General features: G+C 38.5%; 2 protein-coding genes across 2 annotated transcripts; one reads left to right on the forward strand and one right to left on the reverse strand.

The window, feature by feature from the left end:
* Positions 1-352: 352 nt before the first annotated feature.
* LOC131699641 (kinesin-like protein KIF20A) lies at positions 353-10972 on the forward strand. The gene is made up of 19 exons (XM_058996851.1): positions 353-526; positions 2624-2804; positions 3441-3527; positions 3662-3781; positions 3859-3997; positions 4471-4646; positions 5029-5164; positions 5272-5472; positions 5566-5677; positions 5765-5839; positions 5949-6092; positions 6214-6379; positions 6686-6838; positions 7241-7380; positions 7591-7693; positions 7896-8112; positions 8214-8305; positions 8524-8661; positions 9912-10972. The coding sequence occupies exons 2-19, from the start codon at positions 2643-2645 to the stop codon at positions 10224-10226; spliced, it is 2676 nt and encodes an 891-aa protein (XP_058852834.1). The 5' UTR covers positions 353-526; positions 2624-2642; the 3' UTR covers positions 10227-10972.
* A 34-nt stretch (positions 10973-11006) lies between these two features.
* Positions 11007-19039, reverse strand: LOC117412899 (cell division cycle protein 23 homolog). Its single transcript, XM_034021524.3, has 16 exons — positions 18850-19039; positions 18135-18207; positions 17710-17847; positions 17249-17291; positions 16788-16893; positions 16319-16451; positions 15982-16159; positions 15612-15709; positions 14975-15056; positions 14562-14715; positions 14157-14276; positions 13847-13922; positions 13534-13595; positions 13163-13241; positions 11893-12012; positions 11007-11805 (listed from the first exon to the last, which is right to left on the reverse strand). The coding sequence occupies exons 1-16, from the start codon at positions 18954-18956 to the stop codon at positions 11638-11640; spliced, it is 1737 nt and encodes a 578-aa protein (XP_033877415.3). The 5' UTR covers positions 18957-19039; the 3' UTR covers positions 11007-11637.
* Between the last annotated feature and the right edge of the window lie 6111 nt (positions 19040-25150).

The raw sequence follows: 25150 nt of genomic DNA on the forward strand, positions 1-25150 counted from the left end.
TGAAATAAATGTTACGGTAACATTAATTATTAACATTATAATGTGCCATTCATTTTAACTGGGGACCTAGAATTTACATAACTAGGACCAGAGCGTTTTTAAGTTGGTATTGCATGTGTTCATACTACTACATACGACATCAGGTACATTTAAACCGAGACAACTGCATAACAAAAACGTTATGAAACTGCATCACTGTGGTCGCCATTTTGAGCACACCTGCCCTTCACTTCTGTTTCAGAGGCTGTCTGTTGGAGCCAGAATGGCGTCACAGTTCCATGACCATCTCCGTGGCGACTGACCAGGAAGTTGCATTCTGATTGGCTGCGTTGTAGGTTTTAACGTTGAGGATCAGGTTGCTATTGGGTGGACGATCAGTCTGGGTTTTGATTGGCTGTCGTGCTGAGCGCGATGTTTAAACTGGATGGTTTGTATACAGCTCAGTATTCCTAAACTACGTTGGGAGAAAGGAAAAATAATAGTTAAGTCATTTTAACATAGAAAATAAGGAAGCTGTTTGAAAGAGGTGAGTAAAACATTTGTTGTGAACGATTTTTAATCATACATGAGATTATAGAATGTTCTAAACCTACTGTGATAATACAATAATGGTTAACAACGTGCCGTTTTACTAGTTTACCGACCTGGATTACCAAATGAAACGTGTTGTCTGAAGTTAATTCAAATACCGGTGTTTTAATCTGTCACAGTCCGGCTTAATGCAACGTGGCGGAACATATGAGGTTAAAAAAATACAAATTAAAAACACACCCTGACGCCTCGTGTTTTTGTGTAACGATTTTAAAGACATCTATTAACATTTAAGCCATTTACAGAAAAAAATGATTAACGTTTTAAACTTTTTTTTTCAGAAGTATGTTTGCTCTAACGACAGTCTGTGGTCCCCGCATTAGGTTTGCACTGAAATGAATTTTATTCATTTAGAAAATGTTGTGATGGGGGAGGGGCGTTACACCATGATGTACTACAATGGCAAACAATTAGCCTATGTTCTATGTAGGAATAAACCCACTGTTTAACAGCATAATTCATTTTTTGTTCACATTTCAACTATTTTGTTTTCTAATTTTGGCCTTGGTTTTGTTTCTGCTGGTATGTCTACCAGTACGTATTTTTACGTCCATTTTATCCTTCATCAAATTACGTTCTTTTTTCCTTGCTGTTGTGCTTTTATTTTAAATTGAACAGCAGTAACCCAAATAGTATTTTTTAAATGTGTAGATTCGAGATTGATAGATATAAAATGTGTTTTAAAATACACACTATCTATCCTATTTATCTAGTTATTTGAAATACACACTTTCTATCCTATCTGTCTATCTCGAATCGTGCATCTACCCATTTAAAAAAAAATCATTGTTAGATGAATTGGGTAATCGTTTATTTGTATACTATTATAAATATATAGCATTCTTCTGATAAAAACCCAGGGAACAGCACATTCAAAGTACTACGAGTGTGACTAGACAGGTGCCAAAGGTCGCATGAGTGTGGGGCATTTTAAAAATGCAGCAAGATAACAAAACACGTCGTGTACTGCAATCATGCTAGTAGGAACAGGAGTGTTGTCCGCAGTCTATAAATGCATTTCTCTAATTTAGAAATATACACGTGGAGAGGATTTTAAGAACAAGGAAATCCTTCATTTTAAAGTGTCCATCCGCTGATGACTCAAAACTGTTGGATTATTACGAAAGGGCGTAGTATTTTTGAACGGTAGAATCTCATTAAGATTTTATATAAGCATTGTCCGTGATCTTTTATAGTTTTACTTATTAATATTCTGTCAAATATAACCTTTTTTTAAAGCTTACTTTCATTTCTTGCATGCTTTGTAGATTTAAAATTGCATGTTGTATTGCACTGTGTTTGGTACGTTTTAAATTCCCCAAAAGTTCATAAAAACGTAAAGCTCTTACAGTAGAGCTTGTCTTGACCAGCGTTTTTTGGATTATACTCTTAAACAGTTTATATCAATTAAGCAACCTTTGTCCTATAATTGTTTACGGGGTTTAACAATGCTGCAGGTTAAGCCTGCCGATTGTTGACATACCAACTTGCTTCAACTTGACTGAAAAAGTGAAAAAAATATATATATTTGAAAAGCTGTTACAGTCGTTTTCTGAAAACCGTTGCAAAAATGTGTGCCCCATATGTCGGAAACAAACAATTAATCAAAAGCCACACAACTCCCCTTGGGGTGCACCCAGATCTGGAATGAATTACCCGATCAAACAAGAGGAGGACTAGGAAACCAGCTGACTACCTGCTATATAGAGAATTTACAACCAAGCTACATTTAGCCTCATTAAAAGAAGTCTTTAGTCCAAATTCTCGTTTAAAACTACCTTGACCCTTACGCTCCCAGTCTTTGTTCCAACCCTGTTCTAAATTGTTTAATTGAACCAATTAAACCTCCTTCCAGACCTGAAGAAGTTCATTATATAATTTTAACTGTTAAACCTGGAGTGGAATAGCCGTGACTGGACACCAGTGTTCTAAGTTCTTGTGCTTGGCAGTACATTTTAATAAAACTGTCACAATTAAATTCAATCTAAGCATACAACATGTGTCTTACTCTTGTCTTCCCTCTCCTCTGTAGGTGTCAGAGTTGTTGCAAAATGGCACACACAATTGCTTCTCCGAGAGCCTTTTTCTCTGACGAAGAGGAGGCTCCTGTTTTTGAATCAACAGCTGCTGAGTGTGGTTCAGGAATTCGCAAAGGACTCCTTTCAGACTTCTCTGTCATCTCCCCTGGAGAAGGCAACGCACACAATGTAAAGGTCAGCAGTGTTGGATTTTATATTTTGTTCAGTAAACTTCCCTCCTTGTGACCAGCTCGCCATGTTTCTAGACAGGGCAGCTCTTTGTCATGTTTAGTATCTGGTGTTTGTAGGTGGTGTCTGACAAAATTGCTGTATGCAATTGAGTGGCTATCGGATACTGTCTTACTGCTGTGGTTTCATGGCTTCAAAGTGTAGAACGTGGCTATCTGCATTAATCTGGTGATTAAGTTTCATTCACCGCGACAGAACATGTGTACTATAGTGGTTAGAAAAAAGTTATTTGAAATTCTAACCAAGTGTGGCTTTGACATACTGCATACCGTATGTTAGCTCAATGTTGGCACAAACACTAAGCTGTTAAACAGAACAACCTTTTATTCTTTTGTATAAATATCCTAATAACTGTTCTTCCAGATGTTGCCATCTCTCTAGAGTTTTGGGTTGTTTGTTACACATTCTGAAATGTAGTGGTTTGCCTTGTGATGCATTGAAATGTTTTTGATCTGCTCATGGCTACTTTAAAATTACAATACAGCTGCACAGGTCTTGTTGCAATGGCTGTAAACAAAACCTTGGCTGGTACTTCAATAAAACTACTTTTTTTTTTGTTTCTCTCTCTCTCTCTCTCTCCAGTCAGCAGAGGACTGTAGCGAGAAAGTGAAAATCTACCTCCGCGTGCGACCCTTTACTGACCCTGAGCAGGAGAAGGGGGAAGACCAGGTGTGTACTCAGCAGGGTTTGATTGCCACTCTGCCTCTTGTTTGTTTTCGGTATGGTGGTGGTGGTAATCCCAAAGCCAACATAATGCTTTTGTGTGAATCTGTGACCTAAAGGAAACCTTTCTCTCTCTTCAGGGATGTGTGTTTATTGAGAACTCTGCGACCCTTCTCCTACATGCGCCAAAGGACTCGTTCACAATGAAGAACACAGAGCGCGGGATTGGACAGTCCGTGCACAAATTCACCTTCTCGCAGGTACTACGGTTCTGAAATAGCTGAAATGGCTTTCAAAACTTTACAGATCGCTAAAATATCTGAATGCCTTGTTTTAGATTTTAGGTCCAGAGACAACCCAGAAGCAGTTCTTTGATGCTACAATGAAGGAGGTGGTAAAAGATGTGCTGGAGGGGGAGAACAGACTTGTTTACACCTATGGAGTCACAAACTCTGGAAAGACCTACACCATACAAGGTGAGAAAAGGTTAAAGAACTGTGAATGGGGATATGAGGGCAGATGAGTTTCGGTACAGTATGATTCAACAAAGGAATGCTGTAACCCCTGTGTAAAAATAGTTCTCGATATGTTTGCATGAAAAAAAAAGAAAGATCTTGGACTAGCTTTATTGTTCCATAAAGCAACTTATAATTGAAGAATCATCAGAAAATAATGTAATTGATTGTAACAGTGGGGTCCAGTCAACTTCATCTAAATGACAGATCTAAATACTAATACTGTTTATTAAAAACTTAATAGTGCCCAAGGTTTTAAAAATCAAGCCTCCAATAATTCGCATTTGTCACCTTTAGTTTACTGATGCCTTTTTAAAAATCTGAAACTGGAGGATTTAAATCATGGCAGTATTGAAATCTGACACTGTTTTAGATCAGTTGAATAGATCCCTGTGACTGATTGCCTTCTGTTGTCTCTTGGTGGTTTACTGCAGGTACCAATCGTGATGGTGGGATTCTTCCCCGTTCCCTGTCAGTTGTATTCAATAGTATCCAGGGCAAGCTGTATAGTGGGCTGGACCTGAAACCTTCCCTGTGCAACGAGGTCATCTGGCTGGAGAGCAAGCAAGTCATGCAAGAAGAGATGAAGAAGTCTGCATTTCTAAGAGAGGTGTGTGCAAACAGCTTAAGATATTGAGGTCATTTTTGTACTTGATAGTAAGAGGTCAATTTGATCATGCTAAACCCTGCCCAGGTTAACTAGAGCTAAAGTATTTAAATAACTGCTGGAGAATTACCCTTGATTGCATCAACCACTTATTTTTAGGAGTAACCACATGATAACAATAGAGGTGGTTTGATGCAATCTGTATGATACTCCACAATTAATTTTAAGGGTGTTTTCATTTTATATAGTTTCAAAAGTTGTAGCTGCATGACAAACTACCCCTTTCTGCACCAGTTGCTAATCTCCAGATTCTTGCAAAAGATTTAAAAAAAAAAAAAAAAATATAGAAGAAACTGACCACTTCAAAATTTTGGAAATTGAATAGGAGGAGGTTCAGACCCCTATGAAGAAAAGTGACAGTGGCAGTTTCAGATCCAGGTTTGAGACCAGCAGCTTTGACAGTGGCATCGCATTCTCTGCTGCTAGCCAACTAAGTAGTCAACTTCACAGCCAACTGGAAGGTAAGTCTCTCGGTATGGGTTACTGAGTTTCAAAGCATCTCCAGCCTCCCTGATTTATAAGTAGATGAAAGCTGATTTGTGGATGTCAGATTGTTCTGTGCCATCAGATTCTGGCAGCCGTTGTAAAGATCCTGATGTGGTGGAGATAAGAGAGGAGGGCTGCGTCCAGTACTCTGTGTGGGTCTCTTTCTTTGAGATTTACAATGAATTTCTCTATGATCTGCTTGACACGGTCCCCTCTAACCAGAACCGTAAGAGACAGACTCTGAAACTGTGTGAGGACAAGTACGGGAACCCCTATGTCAAAGGTGAGAGACGTTTTAACTTTTTAAATCCAGAATACTATTTTATTACTATTGAAATATGTAACTGTAATCTAAACGATTTGTTTAATAATCTAGATTTGAACTGGATCAATGTGAGCAGTGCAGAGGATGCGTGGAAGGTGTTGAAAGTGGGCAGGAAGAACCAGAGCTTTGCCAGCACCAACCTGAACCACTGCTCCAGCAGAAGGTACACTATCCCAATAAGCAAAATTATAAGTTTCATTATAATCAAAATTATTGTTTTGTAACGTTAATGTTTATTTTTTTTCGTTAGTCATAGCATCTTCTCTATTCGAATTCTGCACATTAATGGTGACCCTGAATCCGACTTGGCTCCCAAAATCAGCGAGTAAGTACTTTTATTCATGCATCGATTCTGCAGAAAAGCCTGTTGAAACACTTCATACTGCGTTATTGTTACACTTGCTATTTGATTCATCTCCGGTGTCTCCTCTCAGGTTATCTCTGTGTGATCTGGCCGGCTCTGAAAGGTGCAAGGAACAGAAAAGTGGAGACCGGATGAAAGAAGCCAACAATATCAACACTTCCCTCCACACCCTGGGCCGCTGCATTGCAGCGCTGAGGCAGAACCAGCAGCACAAGTAAGCACTGGCAGCAGGATGTTATTGTCAGCGGGGATTGGCAGAGCCTTTCCTTGTCACTGTAAATTCTTCATCTCCTGGATTGAAATAAGTGCATGCTTTTCTTTTCTCCCCAACACAGGACTAAACAAAACATGGTTCCGTTCAGAGACAGTAAGCTGACGCGGGCGTTCCAGGGTTTTTTCTGCGGCCGTGGGAAGTCCTGCATGATCGTCAATATTAACCAGTGTGCCTCCATGTATGATGAGACTTTGCAGGCCTTGAAGTTTTCCGCTATTGCCACCCAGGTGAGCAGCTTTGAGGTTTTATTTAGTAGTTTAACCAGGATGTTGCTAGTTGAGAGGTGTGGGGAAAATTACAACTTTGTTAATGCAGGGGAGCGTTCATAATGAAACCTTTCAATGACTACATTCACAAAAAGCAACATGGAAATGCAATTTATTCCCCATGCAAAATGAGAGGAGAACCTTCCAGTTAGTTACCGATTGTACAGAATAAAAATCCTGCAGGAGGTTTTCCTTCAACTTTTGTTTTCTTAAATATTGGTTTCGGATCTCCTTGTGATACAAATTTTCTTATTTTTGTCTACCAAGCTTGTACATGCTCCACCTTCCAAAACTAGAGTCGCTTACATCCAGTCCCTGCTACGGGAACATGGCATGCGAACCAATGACAGCCTGTCTGAGGAGGAGGGGCAAGGCGAAGAGAGTGACGATGAAGGAGACGTCACTGTGTTTGACACAGATGTTAGTTAATTTTTTTTTTGTTTTTTGTTTTTTTTCCCTTGACGTATTTTGTCCTGATTTTACTAAGTGCTGGGGACCAGATCTCTTATCATAATAAAATACAATTCTGTCCTATAGATAAAAGCATATAGATTTTAGAAGGTACATCTGTAGTAGTTGCACATTAGGGCTGGCAACAGAGCAAGGAGCCCCATGCAAATGAATCAATCAATCAATAAAAAAAAAAAAAAGGGGGAGATGATCCATTTTCAGTAATTTACTAATGTCTGCGGTCACAAGTGACTTAAAAGTTGCTTTCAAATTCTTTCTTCTGTATCAAAGTGGTACTTGGGTCCAGGGGCTGATTCGGGGGCTGCTGGTGATTTCAATGTGAGGCACTAATATATTCTTTATAATCTTCAGTCCCTCCTAAATGCAATTGAAGTCCTGAAGGAAAACCTAATCCAAGAGAAACAGGATAAGTTATCCCTGGAGTTCAATATACGGGAACAAGTGTTTAATGAAATGATGGAGCACATAAACGAGAGGGAAAACCAGTTCAGGTAGGCACATTTGTGTCTGTAGCCTTGTTAAATTAGGAAACATCTGACTGTGTGTGTGTGTTGTTTTCTCCTGCCCAAATACACTCTTATCCTATGTTAGCGCTACATTTTTGGATTATGTTGTGTGGTTCTTGAATACCTAAAGTATATTGCAGCTGCCTATTTCAATATAGGAGTAAAGTAAGGCATAACTTATCGTTCTTGTTTTAGTGAGATTCTTGAAAATGAGAAGGAAATTATGGAAGAGAGATATGAAAACAAAATCCAAAACCTCCAGGAATCTTTGAAGAAGTATTACAAACAAGAAATTCAGGTAGGAGGAGCTGGAGCTTGTAATGTATCATGATACAATTTTAAACCTTTTGTAACACATTGTGAGAGAAGGACTGGGCAATCCAAGTTCAACTATCTTCATATGGGGCTATGGAATTCAGAGGCTGCATTGGGCAAGTGTTTTAAGGTTGATCCAGTCAAATCTTTTGCATTGTTAAACAATTAATTTTCTATTACTATAGGAGAGGGATGAGAGGATTGAGGAGCTGATGGCTGTCCTGCAGGATCCATCGAAGGAGTCCAAACTGGAGCAGTCTTTCCTTGACGGGTCCCAAACCCTGCACGAATCCCCCTGTGGAGTGAGGAGGTCCAAGCGGATTGCTAGCAGTGCCCTGGATCTGAAGAAAACCAATGCAGAGCTGGAGCTAGTCAAAACTGAGCTGCAGGAAAAAAATAAAGGTGAGTCTTCTAGCGCACCAATTGTCCTCAGTGATCCATTTATTTAAATGTTTTACAAGGATACTTGCGTAATGAGTAATTTTATTTTTTTTAAATTCTAGAACTGCAGGCATTTCAGGAATTGGTAACCCTGCCCCCTTCTGCAAACGCCCTGACTGCCGCTGTGGACAGAAAACTGGAAGATGGGCAGAAGGTAACATTTCAGCTGTTTTGAGTGTGCAAATGGTTGTTAATCCATATTGGATAACATTGCAGGGTGGGGTAGTATATACATGATGCATTGATCAGTGTGGTCTATATACAGGTGGTTTTTAAGTTTCTCGTTTCTTTAGTTCTGTAACTGATTATGGCTCAGTGTAATGGGTGACCTTGCTGAATATGCCGTTTTTGTCTTTTGTCCTGCTTTTCCAGAGCATCAGGGCATTGCGCTCGGAACTCCAGAAGCTGGGCGAGTCTCTCCAGTCAGCTGAGAGAGCCTGCTGCAGAAACACCAGCGCAGAGAAACTTCGGCACACCCTCAACACCTGCGATGAGATCCTAAGTAAACAGGTAGAGGATTAGAACTCTAAATCCAGGTTTAACCCACTGGCTGCTAGAACAGGTTTACTGATGTGCTTGGGTCTATTTTTATCTCTTGAGTTTAAATCCACTGAATTTACCCCAGTGTATAAAAAGTACTGGTAATCTCAACCTCTGCAACAATCCTGTTTCTACACCTTTTTTTCTGCATGTGCTTGTTGGACCAGGTGACAAATCCCTTTTTTTTTTTTTGTTTTTTTGTTTTTTAAAAGGATTTTCAACAGTATAAGAGACCCTTCTATTGTAGGTGTACTGGCAAGCCAAATTTCCTTTACCTTTTCTCATAACTTAGATCACAGAGATCCGGTTTCTTCTTGGTTGCTCTACGCCTCACCTTCAAAGGCAATAATATCTTTCCTATGGTACAGTGAGCAGTACTGTACACAGTACTCCAGGTGAGGTCTAAACGGTGCCTTCTATAGCTCCCTGCTATTGATGTTTAATTCTATCACCCTGCTACTCGAGCCACCTTCATTTATTTCACTGTACTTGGGCACTGAGCTGTTGGATTTAATGATGTCTTCAATACCTTATTAACCAAGTCCCTTTCCTGATCATTATGCTGCATGGCTGTTCCAGTATTGTTCTTGCTGGAATAATCCCTTATTTATTTAATATTCATGTTTTGTAACCTTTAAGGTCCAAACCCTTCTAGATCTGGTGCATTACTCTTCATTGTTTGCAGATCAGGGGGCGACACCATGTCGAGTGGCAAACAAAATGGAAGTTATATACAGTTACGTATGTCTGTGTGAGACGTATTCACTGCTACGGACATACGTGTCAGTGTAAGGACAAGTTGCCAACCCCTACAGATACAAAAGTGTTGGCAGAGTTAGCCCAGAATTGTTCTTAAATAATTTTTCCTTAAGTAATTGATGGGATTGGTTAGTTGGTTTTAACTTTTTGGCATGGTATACACTTAATTTGGAGAAGGGTGTTTTCACATTTTGTTTCCGTGTGTGGTTACTTTTTTTTTCTTCCTCATCCTGCAAGTAAAAGTGCTTGTTTCTCCTGCCCTAAAATGCAGCTCAATTTCTCAACTGAACTGCTGTATGAAAATATTAACAGAACTATAACAAGGGTTGTTTTGTTGGCTGGTTCTCCTTGGCATGTGGGTATCCAAATCGCTGAGCTAAGAAAACACAGCTTCCGTTTTGCTGTTGGGAAGTTTTCTCTGTTGTTTCTGTCTTGACAAGCTTTTATTTATTTAAATCAAGGACCAGACCTTGGCTGAGCTTCAGAACAACATGATCCTGGTGAAGATGGACCTGAAGAAGAAGACTGTCTGCATTGCTGAGCAGTACCACACCGTGCACGCCCTGAAAGAGCAGCCCAACTCCTGCAAGAAGCGGGGGGGTGCCAACATGGAAAACCAGCAGCCAGAGAAGAGATCCTTCCTTCGGACTGTCCTCAAGACACCACTGCGACAGCAACTTACACCCGCTGCCACCAACAGTCCTTACAGCTGCCTCATGCGGTCCAGGCAGAATCCACCTCGGGCCACGCCCAGCAAATACAGAATGAAATATTAACCTCTCCAGGTTCTAAGCTGATTTTGAGATATGCAACAAGGTTTGGATCTGGTTTTATATGCTTCTTTCTCCCCCCCAAAGAATTTAGAATATTACATTTCTAGACCAAAGTTTTTGCTACTTTTTTTTTTATATATATATATATATATATATATATATATATATAAAAATGTGAGGCACCTGTTGTGCAGAGCTTCCACACCTTGGTGCTTGAGGGGAGGGAAAATCTAAAACATTAAGAGCAATTATTTGTGCCTTTTTCTACCTGTTTTAAAAAGCGAGCAATACTTACTGGTTCATAATCAGTAATAGCATGCAGTGCCTTTTTCTATTTTTTTACTATCTTCAGTTAAATTCTCACGGTTCAGTTGCATGAGGTAGGCATTTATAATCTTGCATATATAAAGTAGTTTTATTACGTCTAAATCCACAACACATCACTATTTGTGTTTTTAGTTGCATGTTCTAGAAGACCAGAAAATGTTCAATATCAAAATGTAAACTACTGGAGAGGTGTCCATACGTGAGCAACTAAAAGAAATTCAGTATTATGTTTACTCACCTTGTAGTAGCATGAAGCTAAATGCTGAACTGTTTTGTATATATATTTTCCTGTCTCAACTTCTGCAACACTTGTAAAACTGTACTATATACTGTCTGTGCTGTGTTCATTCATTGTGCAACATCTAATGCATGTAAAGTAAACATTTATAAAAATAACAAGCCAACATGCTTTTCAAAGATGATCCTGTGTATTTGTTATGTAAATTGATTCTGGGTTAACGCTAACTTTTCACTAATCTTTAGAAAGCTCTTATTCTTAACAGAAAACCTTTACAAAGTAAAATGTACAAACACCTGATGGTTAATACACACTACCAGAAATCAAAACCTGTAAATGTACATTTAATTTCAAGAAACTATACATATTGGCCATGCTGCACATCGCACAGGTAAGCCAAAGTTACACGACTGCTTTAGATAAAATTGCAAAGACAAAGCTTGCTACACCCTGTACTTGTCAGAAGAGAACAACACTGCTTCCATCTCCTTTTTATATTTTAGTAAATACAGCATAACTAAATTAATTTTTCCCCCAAAAGAAAATACCCACAAGAATGCTAGTAATACATAGTAAAATCACTTCAACCTCCAATATTATTAACATTAAAATGTTATTCAGGCACTCGCCTTTGTTTTATATTACTATACTGGGGTTGGCATAGCAAAATACTTTTTTCTAACACACATTAGGATCAGTCTTTCAAAGAGAGTGTGGACCTTTCTGTTCTTGAAAAATTGACAAAATAGCATTTTTCCTCCACCTGTAAACTTCTCTTGGCTGCAGCACAGTTTGACACAATTATGGAAGGAGAGATGGTTCAAAGAAAACTGTTCTTGTCATCAGGCTCTACGGCGTTACAGAGGAGAGGTTGAGAGGCGACATTCTCCGCACTGGAGTGTTTTTTGCTGATAAAGGTCCAAAAATAAAGGGCAGGGACAGGTCAGACGAGGAGTTTTCTCCCTGGCCTCGGACTTGTGAAATCTGACGAAGCAGAGATTTCCCTTCCTCGCGGGCCTATGGGAGGGAACAAGAGAATATTATTAGTCTATTAAAATTAACACAATACCCTCATCTTAGTGTTACCAAATCCAAACTACTTACATCATTGTAATTACAGCATCTTTGTGCACAGATAGAGGCATCATCATATTGCTTGTTTTTAAAGTAATATTGTCCCAGATATCGAAATGCAGTGCTCAGTTCCACCTGTTCCATCAACTCCTAAAGGAAGGAAAGAAAAAAAACAAATCAAGCATTTAGTGCTGTGGTAAGAAGTCAGTTTTCATTTTGTGATTCGGATGAACCACCTATTGCAGTGGTGCTCAAACTTTGTTCGCAGACCACCTGGATTTGTTTTTTTGGCAGACCACACAAACAGGATAGCTGACTGAAAAATAAGCACATAGAAAAATCACTATAATACTAAGAATAACCGTAGACTTATCTTTGTTTTAATGCAATGGGTGGCTGTTGGGGATTTTTTACCTTGCAGTTAAATAGTACAATGCATGGCGGAATCTATTTTTACCTAAGCACAGTTCTATGAATACATTACCAATACACAACATATTAAACTTGCAATAAATATATATATTGTTGTGATGTATTTTAAAGTTTTTAAAAATAAGTGATAATTACAAGAAGCAAAACCAAGAGACACAAAGATGTAACAAGTCAACAACTTCATGAAATCAAAGAAAACTAAAAATCTTGGGCAGCTGGTGTTTTTATTGCTTTGATGAAATTTAAAGAAATGGTAAAATTGACTTAAAAAGAGTTGGTCTTGAAAATGTAAACAGTCTGTTACGATAATTCTGTGATTCAGAGTAATTCAGCTGGTCAAGAGTACTCAATTCTGTTATGTTAACCTCTGTGCTGCTCTCAATTGCTCCATAAAACAGTGCTGACAACAAAACTGTTAGCCTCCAACCCAACTACAGCTGTATGTTAATGCAACACAATGCACGCACGGTCATGTTATCCCTTACATTACAAGCTGCTGTGTTGAGTGCACGTGAGCACAATACACGAAAAACCCCTAGTAAAGAATACATTTTAGACACTCCAAAACTATATATGAGTTATTCTCCATGTATGCATTTTCTTCCTGCTTCTGTAGCTGAGTTTTAAAGGTCTCAAATGTTGGGTTTTCAATGGGATCTATAAACTATTCTGCCGCTTCCTTTCTGTAATTATGTAACCTTTCCATGGACCACCTGAAGAGAGCCGGTATTGCAGTGAATACAGGGTTAATCAGAAAGGAAAGAAAATGGATTTTGACCTTAAAGGAGTCTTCGTAAATTTATTGTACCTCTTTAATAACATTTTTGTTTAAGTTAAAAACAATTATTTCACAAAGCCATATGCTTACCCCACATTCAAATATTTCCTTAATGTATATGACGTAACACTGGGCAGCCTGATCGGATTCATTCAACTGTTCATGAAGCCTGGAGGAAAAAAAAAAAAAAAACAGGGTTTCAAAACAATAACTACATATGCTTCATCTAATAATCATGGATTATTATTATTATTTTTATAAAAAGGCAGTAAAGTGGTTCCCAACTGAGTACTGCAGGTTGCAGGAGTATTTTAGGGCAGGGGAACACAACAGGAACTAATAGAAATTGACGCACATGGAAACAGTTTGAAATCTGAAAAAAAAAAATGTTTATTCCTGAACAAAACAGTTCTATACATTCATCTTTATATAATTGCAAATACTGTATTAATAATACTTACTTTGCCAGCTTTACCAGTGCCATTCTTTCTACATCCCCTACAGAATATGCTCTCCAGTAACACTGTGTTCAGAACAAAAGAAAACACGCTCAGTTCAACACTTTCAGCCTGTTTCACAGACCCCGGTTAGCAATGATCTTGGATCACCTAACAGATTACCTCACGTTCACAGATTTTTAGATTTTTCATCTCAGTTACATGATAAAGGCACACATAGTTAGAAGAAAGCTCATTGTACGAACACTTTGAAAACAACAAATACTCAGCTTGAGTGTCTTACTAAAAGTCTGAAGAAAAAAAAAAAATGACTCGCCTTCGTTGCTTCCACTAGCTGGTTCAGTTTCTCATAACATTCGCCCAAAGCTACAAGCATTCGAGAGTCATTCGGCCTGCAAATGTGAAGGTAAGACTGGGTAAGACTGGGTAAAACCAACTAAAACCTAAATAAAAGGAACCTGCACCAAAATATACTAGTACAGCGGTCATTCATGGAGTTTTATTGACATACCCCCAGATTCTTATACTGTCACTAACTAAAGAAAGTCCTATAGAAGTGTCTTTACAGTATGGGGATAATAAAGCTGGCTCTGTTTTCTCTCAAGTCTTGTGGCACATGGACTAACCTGAGCTGGTGAGCTCTCCGATAGTAGTACAAACAGTAAAACGGCATCTTCAGGATCTCATAGGTCTGTCCTAATCCATACCATGCTCGATAATCACGCTTATTCACTTCAATCGCATGCCTGCAAACAAATAAAATAAAGCTTTAAGCTTGTTCCAGTCTTGCTCAAAAACCTCTTTGTGGCTGCTGTAACCTTCAGTCACACACTCCCATTTCCAGTACATGAGAAACTCATTGCCAGTAGACTTTAGGATACATACTGTTCCATAAATCTTGTACTGTGCATTAGATACTGATTTTTAAATACCGCTTGGAACAATTACCATCAGCCTATTCCTTCTTTTTCATCACAGAAGTTTTTTTTTTTTTTTTTAATATTGTTGATAAAGGTTGCCGCTGGAGATACCTGTAAGCCTGGATGGCAGCCGATGTATTTTTCATCTCCATGTATTCGTGTCCCATTAGTGTCCAGGCACCCAGGCAGCGTGGATTGAGCTTCAGTGCTCGCTGGAAATATAACGCTGCCTTCTCATGCTGCGATCGTAAACTGTAATAATTACCTGGGGCCAGAGTCATTATTCACTTTTAGTAGGACAATACAAAGCCGTTGAGAAAAGTTGACAATTTATGGCAAGAAATTATTACAATAAAAATGACAAGCTAAAGAATGGTCACAGTACATCAGTCACTTATTAAGCAGACTCATTTTTACACTGAACGTTCTTATTTGTATTTATTTTTTAATCAATGCCACTTTGATTAGCAGAAAAACATGTGTGTTACGCTGTAAAATACAAGTTAAAGAAAAGCTGAACTTACCAATCACACAACAGGTCTCCACTCTGTACTTGTCTATATCACACAGGTTATGTGCTAGGTAACTCAACTCAGGCTTCATAGTCTATAAAATAAATACATTTAGAGGACATATTACAAATGCAGATTTCATAGATAAAAAGAGAACCATCAATATGGCTTTGTAACAGATTTAGATAGACATGTCTCCCTTGCAGGCTTCATTGGATTTCACCAGGGTATGGGGTAATGACGTAACTTAGCATCTGTTAGCTATTTAGTGACACTCCCTTTGGTTTTATCTGCTACTGCATTTGTTTGTGCCAATCTTGTCTGTCTCGTCCCTAAGCAAGAACCAGCCCTGGAGCGTTGAGCAGAGCCAAAAGCCTCACTGTTATCCATGTGTCACTGCCATCCCATGAGGTAACCAACAGGACCGAGCAATTACATGTGAACTGACTTCACAGCTAGTACATCCTGAGAAAAACACATGCTCTAAAACAATATATACTGTACTGGAAATATATTGATACAAGAAGTTGTAAAAGGTCTAGCATTATTATCTTTTTCATATTCAACGCTGCTTTTGACTGTGGAGTCAACTAAAGAAAAAGTACCAGTATACATGCTTATACATGGTATGTGATAAAGGCCTCCTCACCCTCACGTAGAGAAGGTTGGAAAACGTATCCATGTTTTCAATCCGATAGGGGTCCTGTTCCCTTAGCTCATTAAACATTGACAAAGCTTTATCTATATCTGAAAAACAGAATGAACAAAACAAGGTGTTTATAGTTTGATTAAACAGGAAAAACTGTGCATCATACTAGATTTATTACACATAGAGTATCTTCCAGGAAAAAAAACATAATATCTTCTGGCAATAGGGCAGTAAATACAATAAATGCTTTGTACATATCCTGGAAACAAATCACTTAACCACTTGGAGTTTGTTTTGGCAGCCCTGGCTGGGAAGTATGGAAGCCTTTGAGCACTTTTAGAGCACACTGAGATCAGAAGGATATTCTAACCTCGGATGTTGTGGTAGGCGACGGCGATCTGCGAGATGATGTAGGTGCTCTTGGAGAAGCCAACGTTGATAAGGCTCTGGTACTTCTGCAGAGCTTCTTCAATCATCTGCATCTCTGTGTAAATGTGAGCCAGGAAGAAGTCCTTCATCCAGGTGTCGGGGAAAGACATGGACTTCAGCTGAAACAAATCGCACAAACACAAGCAAGAAAAACATTACATGCAATAATACATTCTCAGAGATAATGCAAGTTACGCTAAAACGAAAGCTTATTTTTTAAAAAACAGAGTTAAAGCAGATTTCCTGTTTAGGACTTAAATGCTTGAGTTTTTCTTTACCATTTCTTTGTTTTCAACGAGGTTGCACAGTTCAAGCCATGCTCCCCAGTGCAAAGGCAGGCAGTGAGTCGCTTCGACAAACACATCAATGGCTTCCTTCAAGAGGTCAAGCTTCCGCAGGACAACTCCATACCTAAAAATAGAGTTCAATACATGTAGAAACAGATTTTGATTTCGGATAATGTGGAATTAAATAGGATTGCCAATAATGCATACACATTGCTAATCTCAACACATTCTAACTACCACATTCATATGTATGTATACTGCTAATAGTGTACAGTAATTATGATTTGCAGCCTCTGCATTTCAACGGCAGTTGGACAGCACAGAGTAAAATAATTGTTTATAAGACACTTAAGCTACAACACTGGCATGACAGGAATTTTTAGGCTGCGATGTTAGTAAGCAAATAACTATATGTTTCTATTAGAAATGTAAGAGTTAGTTGAGAGATTCTGTCACATACAAGTAGAGACCAAAGCCGTCCAGCTCCCTGGCTTTGTGCTTCTTACTCAGCTCCACTCTGAGCTCTCGCAGCGATTCGTTCTTCACCTGCCCTTTCTCCAAGGGGCCTGCCACAACATCAGAAACATTTCTAAGCAATTCAGCAAATTCATACACTGCATAAATAACATCCGAGTGAATATGATCAGAACTTACAAGTAACAGCAGGAGTCGTAACAAATTAAAATGAATTCCAATAAAATCTGTATAGGTTGGCAGGCCTTAGTTACTCAATCAGCACTCTCTGTCTTGATCTGAGGTGGCACTGAGCAGCCACAGCAATTGATATCCAAGTTGAATCATGCTGTAAAACCAAGGCATGTACAGCAATGTTTCACAGATGACCATTAACCTTGGACTTGATCAGGGTCTATAATACCCTCTTATGGGAACTGAATTATTAATTAGGGAAACAAACCTTACCCAAGCTGTCCACCGTTTCATCATCTTTCTTCTTTTCCCCAGACTATACAAGAGAAAGTTCATTCAAACTTTTAAAAGTACCTATCTCTTGATGTTTGTCAAGCACATCTATCAAACCACATTTTAAACAGAAGGAGCTCTACTTCACATTAGGAGTGGGATTCCAAGCAGTTTTTTTTTTTTAGTTTTTGGTATTAAAGTGCATTTAGCTCATCACCTGATACAACAGCATTTCATTTTTTATCAATAATTTGAGATTCAAGTATTTAATCAAAACATTTTTTTTCTTTTTTTTTTTTTTTTTAAAAGACATCCCCCACCTCAAAGAATTTGACTTAGACTGCTTCATTCAAAACAAAAACAGTTTTCCACTGACTGGACCGAAATACTGCATTTTATTCCAAACTCCGTGGCTGGGACTGTTCCATAAACATATGCACAATTAAAACGCATTATCTTACCAGATATCTGGAGTACATGTAAAGGAAGTATGCCTTCTGACTTCTGCAGCCTCGCAAGAAGTATGCAGCACGGTCATACTCTTTCAAGTCAAAGAAAGACTTTGCTAAACTGTAAGCATCCAAATCCTGCGCGTCTTCCTGAGGGAAAAGAATTCAGATGTGCTTTTCTTATTGCAAAATCCCATTTTAAACATACATCTGTATGGGTGTGAATGGTGCCAGCTTTAGGTCACGAGAAAGAGTTTCAGTAAGTAACCACGTTTGATCACAACTGGATAAGAGGTAAGAATGCATATGAAAGTCTACCATATCCATGATGTAAAGCTAATTTGCATCTTGTGCTAAAGAATGTCCCCATTTCATCACACTTCTCTAGAGAAACTCTAAAGCTGGAGATAATAAACAACATGCCACTGTACAGGTACCTCTGTAAACGGAGGGGGTGGAGGCAGCTCGTTCATAGGGAGAGGGTCAAGCGCAAATGCAAGTTCTGAAGCCCTGAAAAAGAAAATTGTAGGCATGGGAAAAAAAAGCAGTGCTTCATCTGTGTACTGAAAGGATAACCAAACAGAGGTTTACAGACCATGACAACTGCCTATTTGCTGATAACGTGCTGTTTATTGACCGGGTTAACTTAAAGTAAGCACTCTTTGGTGAGCAGTGGTGAACTATCGGTACAATCCAAACACGCTTACAAAGCTGCAGTGCCTCATTCTCTAACTTCAGAAACTAGACCTTGCTGTCTCTCGAGTCCGTTTACATTCCCTTACGATTGTGGTATCGGCTGCAGGCATACAAGCTGCCTCCCTTTTTAAAGCTCTCCTTTCCAGTCTGTCTCTATGAACTCAACGGTCACGATCCTGCTGCTCAGAATGCTATCTGCAGAACGCTGAAGTTCAATGCTGATTAGTTGAGGGATGTAAACAAGGGGAAAATGAATGGCATCTCACTTTTAAAGGGTGCATTCGTAATACAGAGAGCACTTATCCGAAAACAACTATAACACAGCCATATATATATATATATATATATATATATATATATATAGTGCACTGAATATTTTATTCGTCCACTGGCTTCACGGTGCTATTGATTCAGACATATCGAGAGCATTGCTAAGTAAGCCAGTTAAAGACTCACCATTTGACACTGTGCATTAACCCCCTCTCCCTGGACAGCGCTATGATGACAGTAAGTTGTTTCTTTATTTCTACCAGATCCCCGAACTGACTGCTCAGCGCCGCCATTTTTCATACACAATCACCCCAACCAGTCACACTACGGGAGACTGACTCTCGCCAAACACTGAATATCACAATAATCGGATCTGTCATTGGACGTTTAGTTCCTTCCAACTTCCAATCGGGTAGCGGCGTTCTTCTCTATCTCAAATCTTGTTATTTTATTTTTATTGCTATGTATTTGTTTTTACTGTTATGAGGGTGGCTAACGTTTGATTTAATACGACTAGTACTACTATTGTAAAAAGAGAAAAGTTTTAATGTTTGCATATCCTCTTACACCACAGGGAATCGCTTCGAGGAGTCCTACAGCTTTAGTTAATATGAATCACCAACCATTGTTAGAGGATATACATCAGTTAAACTGTAGATGGCACAATTTACTAACAAGACTGATTAAGGTGAAATGTGCTGTTCTGAGGTCTGTACACGATACTGACGAGGGTGCCCCCTTGATGTAAAATTATTGGATCTGTATACTTTATTATCATTCATTAACAGCCTTTGGCTTTGGAATTGTCTGATTTGAGAGGTTCCGAATTATTACCAAACTTTAACCATTTGTATGCAGCTGTCTAAACCCTGGTATATAGATACTCAGGCCGATAGCTAGAGATTTCTATTCTGAACGACTTCTATTCTGAACAGACCTGCAGCTTGAATCTATCGAAATGCAGTGCTTTTGCATTAATACACTGTTAATTGTTACTTTAATCAACAGTTAGTTACAGTGCCTCCACAGCCGACTGCCCCAATGAAGTGTCTTTTTAATTAAACAGGTTTTCCAGTTGGCATATAGCAGAAGTCCAGGCTAATGCATGTTCTCCTCAAGGCCTTATGAAATTCCCAGTTAATTATCCACCCGCTCGCCTGATATCAGCCCTGGGTCTCCGGAGCCCGGGTTCGATAACCATCTCCAGTAAATAGCCTTGTGTAAATCTGACAAATGTGCGGAAAAAAGTTCAACTGAAGGGAATTAGTGTTTAATAACCCCTTCATAAAGAACAACTTGGTAGGAACCCGGCTGTATCAGAGTTAACCTATTCCATCCTTCCTGTTGTTTGGGTGCACTCTGTATCGTTTTCAGTAGCAGCTGTCACATCCTGGTTACTTTTTTAAATCATGTCTAACCTTTATTATTTTCAATGTTATCCATCTTAGTCGCCTGCGGTACATGCTGATTTAGTTTATTGTTTACCGCTGAAGTATTGAGTAAGGAGCAGTTGAAAGACATCACCCAGACCTGTTCGAAGTGCTAGTAAAGTACATAATCATCAAATCATCTGGAAGCTGGAATTCAAGGAGGTCATACCAAGTTTATGCAAAGATAAATGGAATGAGTGTCAGTATAGGACTGAAGGTAACAAAGGGTATTGTCATTGCAGGTTCTGTCATTGAAAGTATGATGTTAGTAACAGTGCACTGAGACAGCTAAAAGATGGGCTGAGCCTCAGAAACCACAGAGTGTCAATACTTATGGGCACCACTGCAGTTAGTCAGTTTAATTCAATTAAAAACAATATTCCTCTCCAATCCTTCTGTTCGTTGCATGACAGTTTCTCCTGAAAGGATAGAAGCTGTGAGTATTAAAACATAGATTACCATAGCCGACAAGTCAAGAGGTTTTTTAATCATTTGTGTAACCAGCGGCTACCGTTACCAAGCATAATGCAGAAATATTAAGAGACAAAAACAGATTTAATATAAACATGTACTTTTGAGACAATTTGGTAAACAACAATGGTTAGGAGCAATAAAATCATCTAAGCAAATCAGTTTACAGTGACTACTGAGTGAAAAAAAGAACAAGAATTAATTAAAACCATATACATACCACTTCTAATTCTATACACATTAATATATATATATACACACACACACACACACACACATGCGCACGCACGCACACACACACACACACACACACACACACACATATGCGCATGCACGCACACACACACACACACAGAAATAGTAATAATAATCACAATAATAATATTAATGCAAAGAAGTAAAGTGCATAGAATCAGTGAAATATGCTTCAAATGATGGTATTGCTCAAGATAACCCAACCATCATCTCATAAAGAATGCATTTTAATAGCAGCATTCAGTATTTACCCACGTTATGGGCGACGCATATGAAAATGGATATTTACACACACACACACAGCCTGGGAGGGTTTGATTTAGTTCACCCCTGAGTTTGTTCTTTGATTTATCAGCTGTGTTGTACAAGTTGATAGCACAGCACCAGCAATGAATCCCTCAGACAGTTTTAATGCAGACTACGTTTGAATGGCAGTGGTGATAAGGTCTGCCGCGGTTCAGATCAATTGAATAGACCCCACAGTAGTTATGTCCAGATAGCATACCCAGTGGTGGAGAAACACAGTTAACTGGTACCATGCTGTTGTTTTATTTTTAGCATGGGTATATTTTTTTCTTTTTTTGCAAGCACATGTCGACTAATCCCACATTCCTATAAAAACAAGTGTGGTACAAATATAAAGAGATGAATTACAAGGTACCATCAAACAGCCAATAAATACACATTGAGCACTGTTATAAACCATACCACATGTGGTATTGGATGTTCCTGCCTTCCTGTTTCCTCCAGTCTATGGCTGGGTTTTCTCAGCTGTCAGTCTGCAAATCTCTAAACAATTTCGCCATCATCTGTATTCAGTTTCACTCTGTGTGGGGTGCTCAGATCTCATAAGGAAACCCTATTAGTGGGATGTGTAGCGGTTTGGTCTAGTGTGGGCACTGTTCAATTGCTTTGGTCCATGGGGATATCTAACAAGATTTTACAGACCTCGGCAGCAGCCAGGCAAAACTGATTTGTCAGCTAGCACAGTTTAAGATAACATTATTTGCTGCTGAGAAATTAAACCATTAAGGTAACTAACACCTGGGCACAGTGATCAAATCAGATTAGCAAATCAAATTAAAACAGTTTCTTTCCTATCCAGTAAAACGACACAACATTTTTAAAACTAACTTGATGGATGAACTTTGAAAATGTAATTCTATAAAATACTGTACTTAAAGGGCAACTTGGTATGGGTTTGAGATATCATTCATCTTAATGTATTCCTCTTAAGATTTAATTTCACATGTATCTGTAATATGCCACATATCCAGCAGGGGTGTTGGTGTACATACCTTTCAGGGTCATGGTGAGTGCGTGACAATAGGTGGGTACAGACATCAAAATCACATTTCCTCTATTGGCTCATACAGTAAATATATATATATATATATATATATATATATATATATATATATATATATATATATATATATATATATATATATATATATATCAACTGTGTGGAGCACTACATGATTATTCATAAATCACAGGCTTAATTTTAATAGTGAAGGCCCTCATTTGGGCCCCTCGGTTCAATGCCTAGTATTCTATATACATCAGCCAGCCAGATGCTAATAAATGAAATTGAATCTGTGAAGTTAAAACATCTCAACGGTTTCTCTTTTAAATCTCTCAGTTCAGCTCCATATAACGTTGTGCTTTTTGGGAAACTTGACATTCTGAAGCTATTGGCCTTTAAATAATATTGATGCTGACAAACCAGTTCTAAACATCTGACAACGTTCTGAAATCCAACCTCTGTATTTGCAAAGCTGAGGTTATGGAGAGTTTATCATTTAACAAAAACAGGAAATGGTTCTCTGAAGGCAAATATTCTGACAGGAAGAAAATCATTTAAGCTGTAAAAAAAAAATTAAAAAAACATGTAACTGCTCCTTCCTGCAACTAAGCTCCTTCCTGCTCGTTTTCTACCATTTTAAAATTGTTATATTCCTATAGGAAACGCACCTTTGCATTTTACACTTACTTTTTCTCTTGCAGAAAGCCGCTTGTTTACCATTCCAGAAAGCTTCACTGAACAATACTAAACTGGTGCAATACTTTCACATTCAGCATGTCTTATTTTACAGAGGTGGTTAACACTTTGACATAATGACATAAAATGAAAAATAAATAAAACAAAGCAATAATATCTGAACCTACTGTACATAAGAGCACTCCTGGGAACTCACAAAACTGAATTCAATGAAATATTAATGGAAACAATGGGCTATGATGGGAGTAACAGCTGTCCCATTGGAATTATTAAAGTGTTGCCTGTGACTGCCCCTGATTATGCAGGAACATAATTCTGTGTATGGATTTATCTATCCTATATTTATTGTCAGTGTAAGACCAATAATTGCATTCCCTGCTGAGTCTAGGGTTACAGCCACGGGAATCCTAAGATATTTAGGTCCCCTAGGACTGCGGACTAATTATAAACCTCCCATGGACAGAATGTTTTCTATCACGCTGACACAAAGACACTACTTCAAATCCTAGTTTGTTTAATTCACCCCACTTCACCTTGCACTGTTTTTTATATTGTGTTTCAGAACCAAACAATAAAGGGCAAAAGATGTTAAATGACTATATTGTTATTTAGTTATTTTTAGTACACCTGCTTCTTTAAAATTCTACTTCCACTTGAATAAGACACCCTTTAGCAATAGGGTTTGTATATCATAGTTAATATAAGAAACATTTTAATCCCCATTGGAACCAATTAGCAGCAACTACACTTATAATGTATATAGTGTAGATCTGGCACTCACAACGGCAATGACAAAGCATTTGAAATGTTTAAACCACAGCAGGTTTTACATTAATATCAGGTTTTCATCTCATTATTTATTCAGATGTAATGTGTAGTGTTCAGTGGCTACCTCTAATCATTTTGAGAGTGTGCTTTCTCTTGCATTCTTTGTATGACAGTAAGATATACACTCTCTACAGGTTACCCACTGAACACTTGTAAACATACAGCATCACCTCTTCAAATCTATCACCCCAGTTAACACTGCAAAAATCGAAAGCTTCGAGAATCTAGCACAAAATAACTTCTATCTGCAAGTCTACGGTGGTATTTATTGTGGTAAACACAGAAACATCCTGATTCAGGATGGGGATGAGTTGCGTAGAGTATGTACATTGCTGTTCACTTGTTGGATATCATGTTCCATGGATTTGAGATCTGTGTACACACCTCATCTGCAGAGCAGAGACATCTCTGTTTGCGTGTCTGCACACGTGTGGGTGTGTGTATTGGGGCATTGCTCCCTCTGGATAAAGAAAGACACATCTGAGATCCAACCCCTTTTACAATCAACAGAAGCTGTGGTGAACTGCTCTCTGTATATTTGGTCAGGTGGCTGCTGTCACCTTTGGTTTATGTAACGGTCAAAGTCGTAACAAATAGAAGTTAAGAATTGTGAAAACACGGTCAAGTGTGATTTTTTTTTTTGTGTTCATTTTGCAAAAGTAAATATATAATTAAAGTTTGCTAAAACCCTGAATCTAGTTCTCACTGTGTAACATTAACATGGAATTTCCTGCTTTCGTAATGATAGGAGTTTATTAAAGACGGGGGTAGTGCTTTAAAACATATGACCCAGAGTTTGTTAATTCGCTGTAGCAACCTTACTAAACTATGCGAAATGCAGAGAAAGCCTATCCATTGTTATGTTTATTGTGCACATGAAATAGACATTTTATTTTAATAAACCATTTATCTTCATCATGTGATGGTCCTAAAAGCTTGATGAGAGCACATTTAATGTGTAACCCCAGACGTTTCTAGTTGATCTGTTCCTCTGGCAAATGGTGTCTAATGCAGGAGTTCTACACTACTGTCAAACATATCATTCACCGTTCATCTCAAGCCAAATGAACTGGCTTTCCATCTGCTTCTGCCTGTCTGGGTATGAGAGTTAATTGACAATATGGTATTGCAGATATTTAAACACACAGATTCACTGCATCAAGGTCCATTTTAATGGGAAGGTGTATCAAGATTTTCTGGGGAATTAGCCAACATGCAGTGATTACCCCGGCCAGATGTTTAACTAGTAATTAGAATTTCACCAAAACATCTCATCTAAGGGATGCCAGTCCCTGCATTAAAATGGCTTCTAAAGTCAGGCTGGTTAAGCTCAGATAGAATAGTGCTCCCTTTTTAAATCAACAACACTTCATGAAATGGTCACCCATTCAAGTACGGAGCAAGCCCCATTCTGCTAATGTCTGATGAGATCAGAATACTAGTTGGTAAGCTGCTGACCTGAAATGGTTGTTTCAGAATCTGTTTATTAAACTTAACA

The sequence above is a fragment of the Acipenser ruthenus genome, chromosome 23 (assembly GCF_902713425.1).
Source record: "Acipenser ruthenus chromosome 23, fAciRut3.2 maternal haplotype, whole genome shotgun sequence".
Classification (NCBI taxonomy): domain Eukaryota; kingdom Metazoa; phylum Chordata; class Actinopteri; order Acipenseriformes; family Acipenseridae; genus Acipenser; species Acipenser ruthenus.

Coding starts and splice junctions, on each gene's coding strand:
- LOC131699641 (XM_058996851.1), top strand. CDS start 2,643: ATGGCACACACAATTGCTTCTCCGAGAGCCTTTTTCTCTGACGAAGAG. Junction 4,647..5,028: donor AGTCTGCATTTCTAAGAGAG/GTGTGTGCAAAC, acceptor GAAATTGAATAG/GAGGAGGTTCAGACCCCTAT. Junction 5,678..5,764: donor AACCACTGCTCCAGCAGAAG/GTACACTATCCC, acceptor TTTTTTCGTTAG/TCATAGCATCTTCTCTATTC.
- LOC117412899 (XM_034021524.3), bottom strand. CDS start 18,956: ATGGCGGCGCTGAGCAGTCAGTTCGGGGATCTGGTAGAAATAAAGAAA. Junction 16,894..17,248: donor TGAAACGGTGGACAGCTTGG/GTAAGGTTTGTT, acceptor ATGTTGTGGCAG/GCCCCTTGGAGAAAGGGCAG. Junction 15,057..15,611: donor CCAACCTTCTCTACGTGAGG/GTGAGGAGGCCT, acceptor TTTATTTTATAG/ACTATGAAGCCTGAGTTGAG.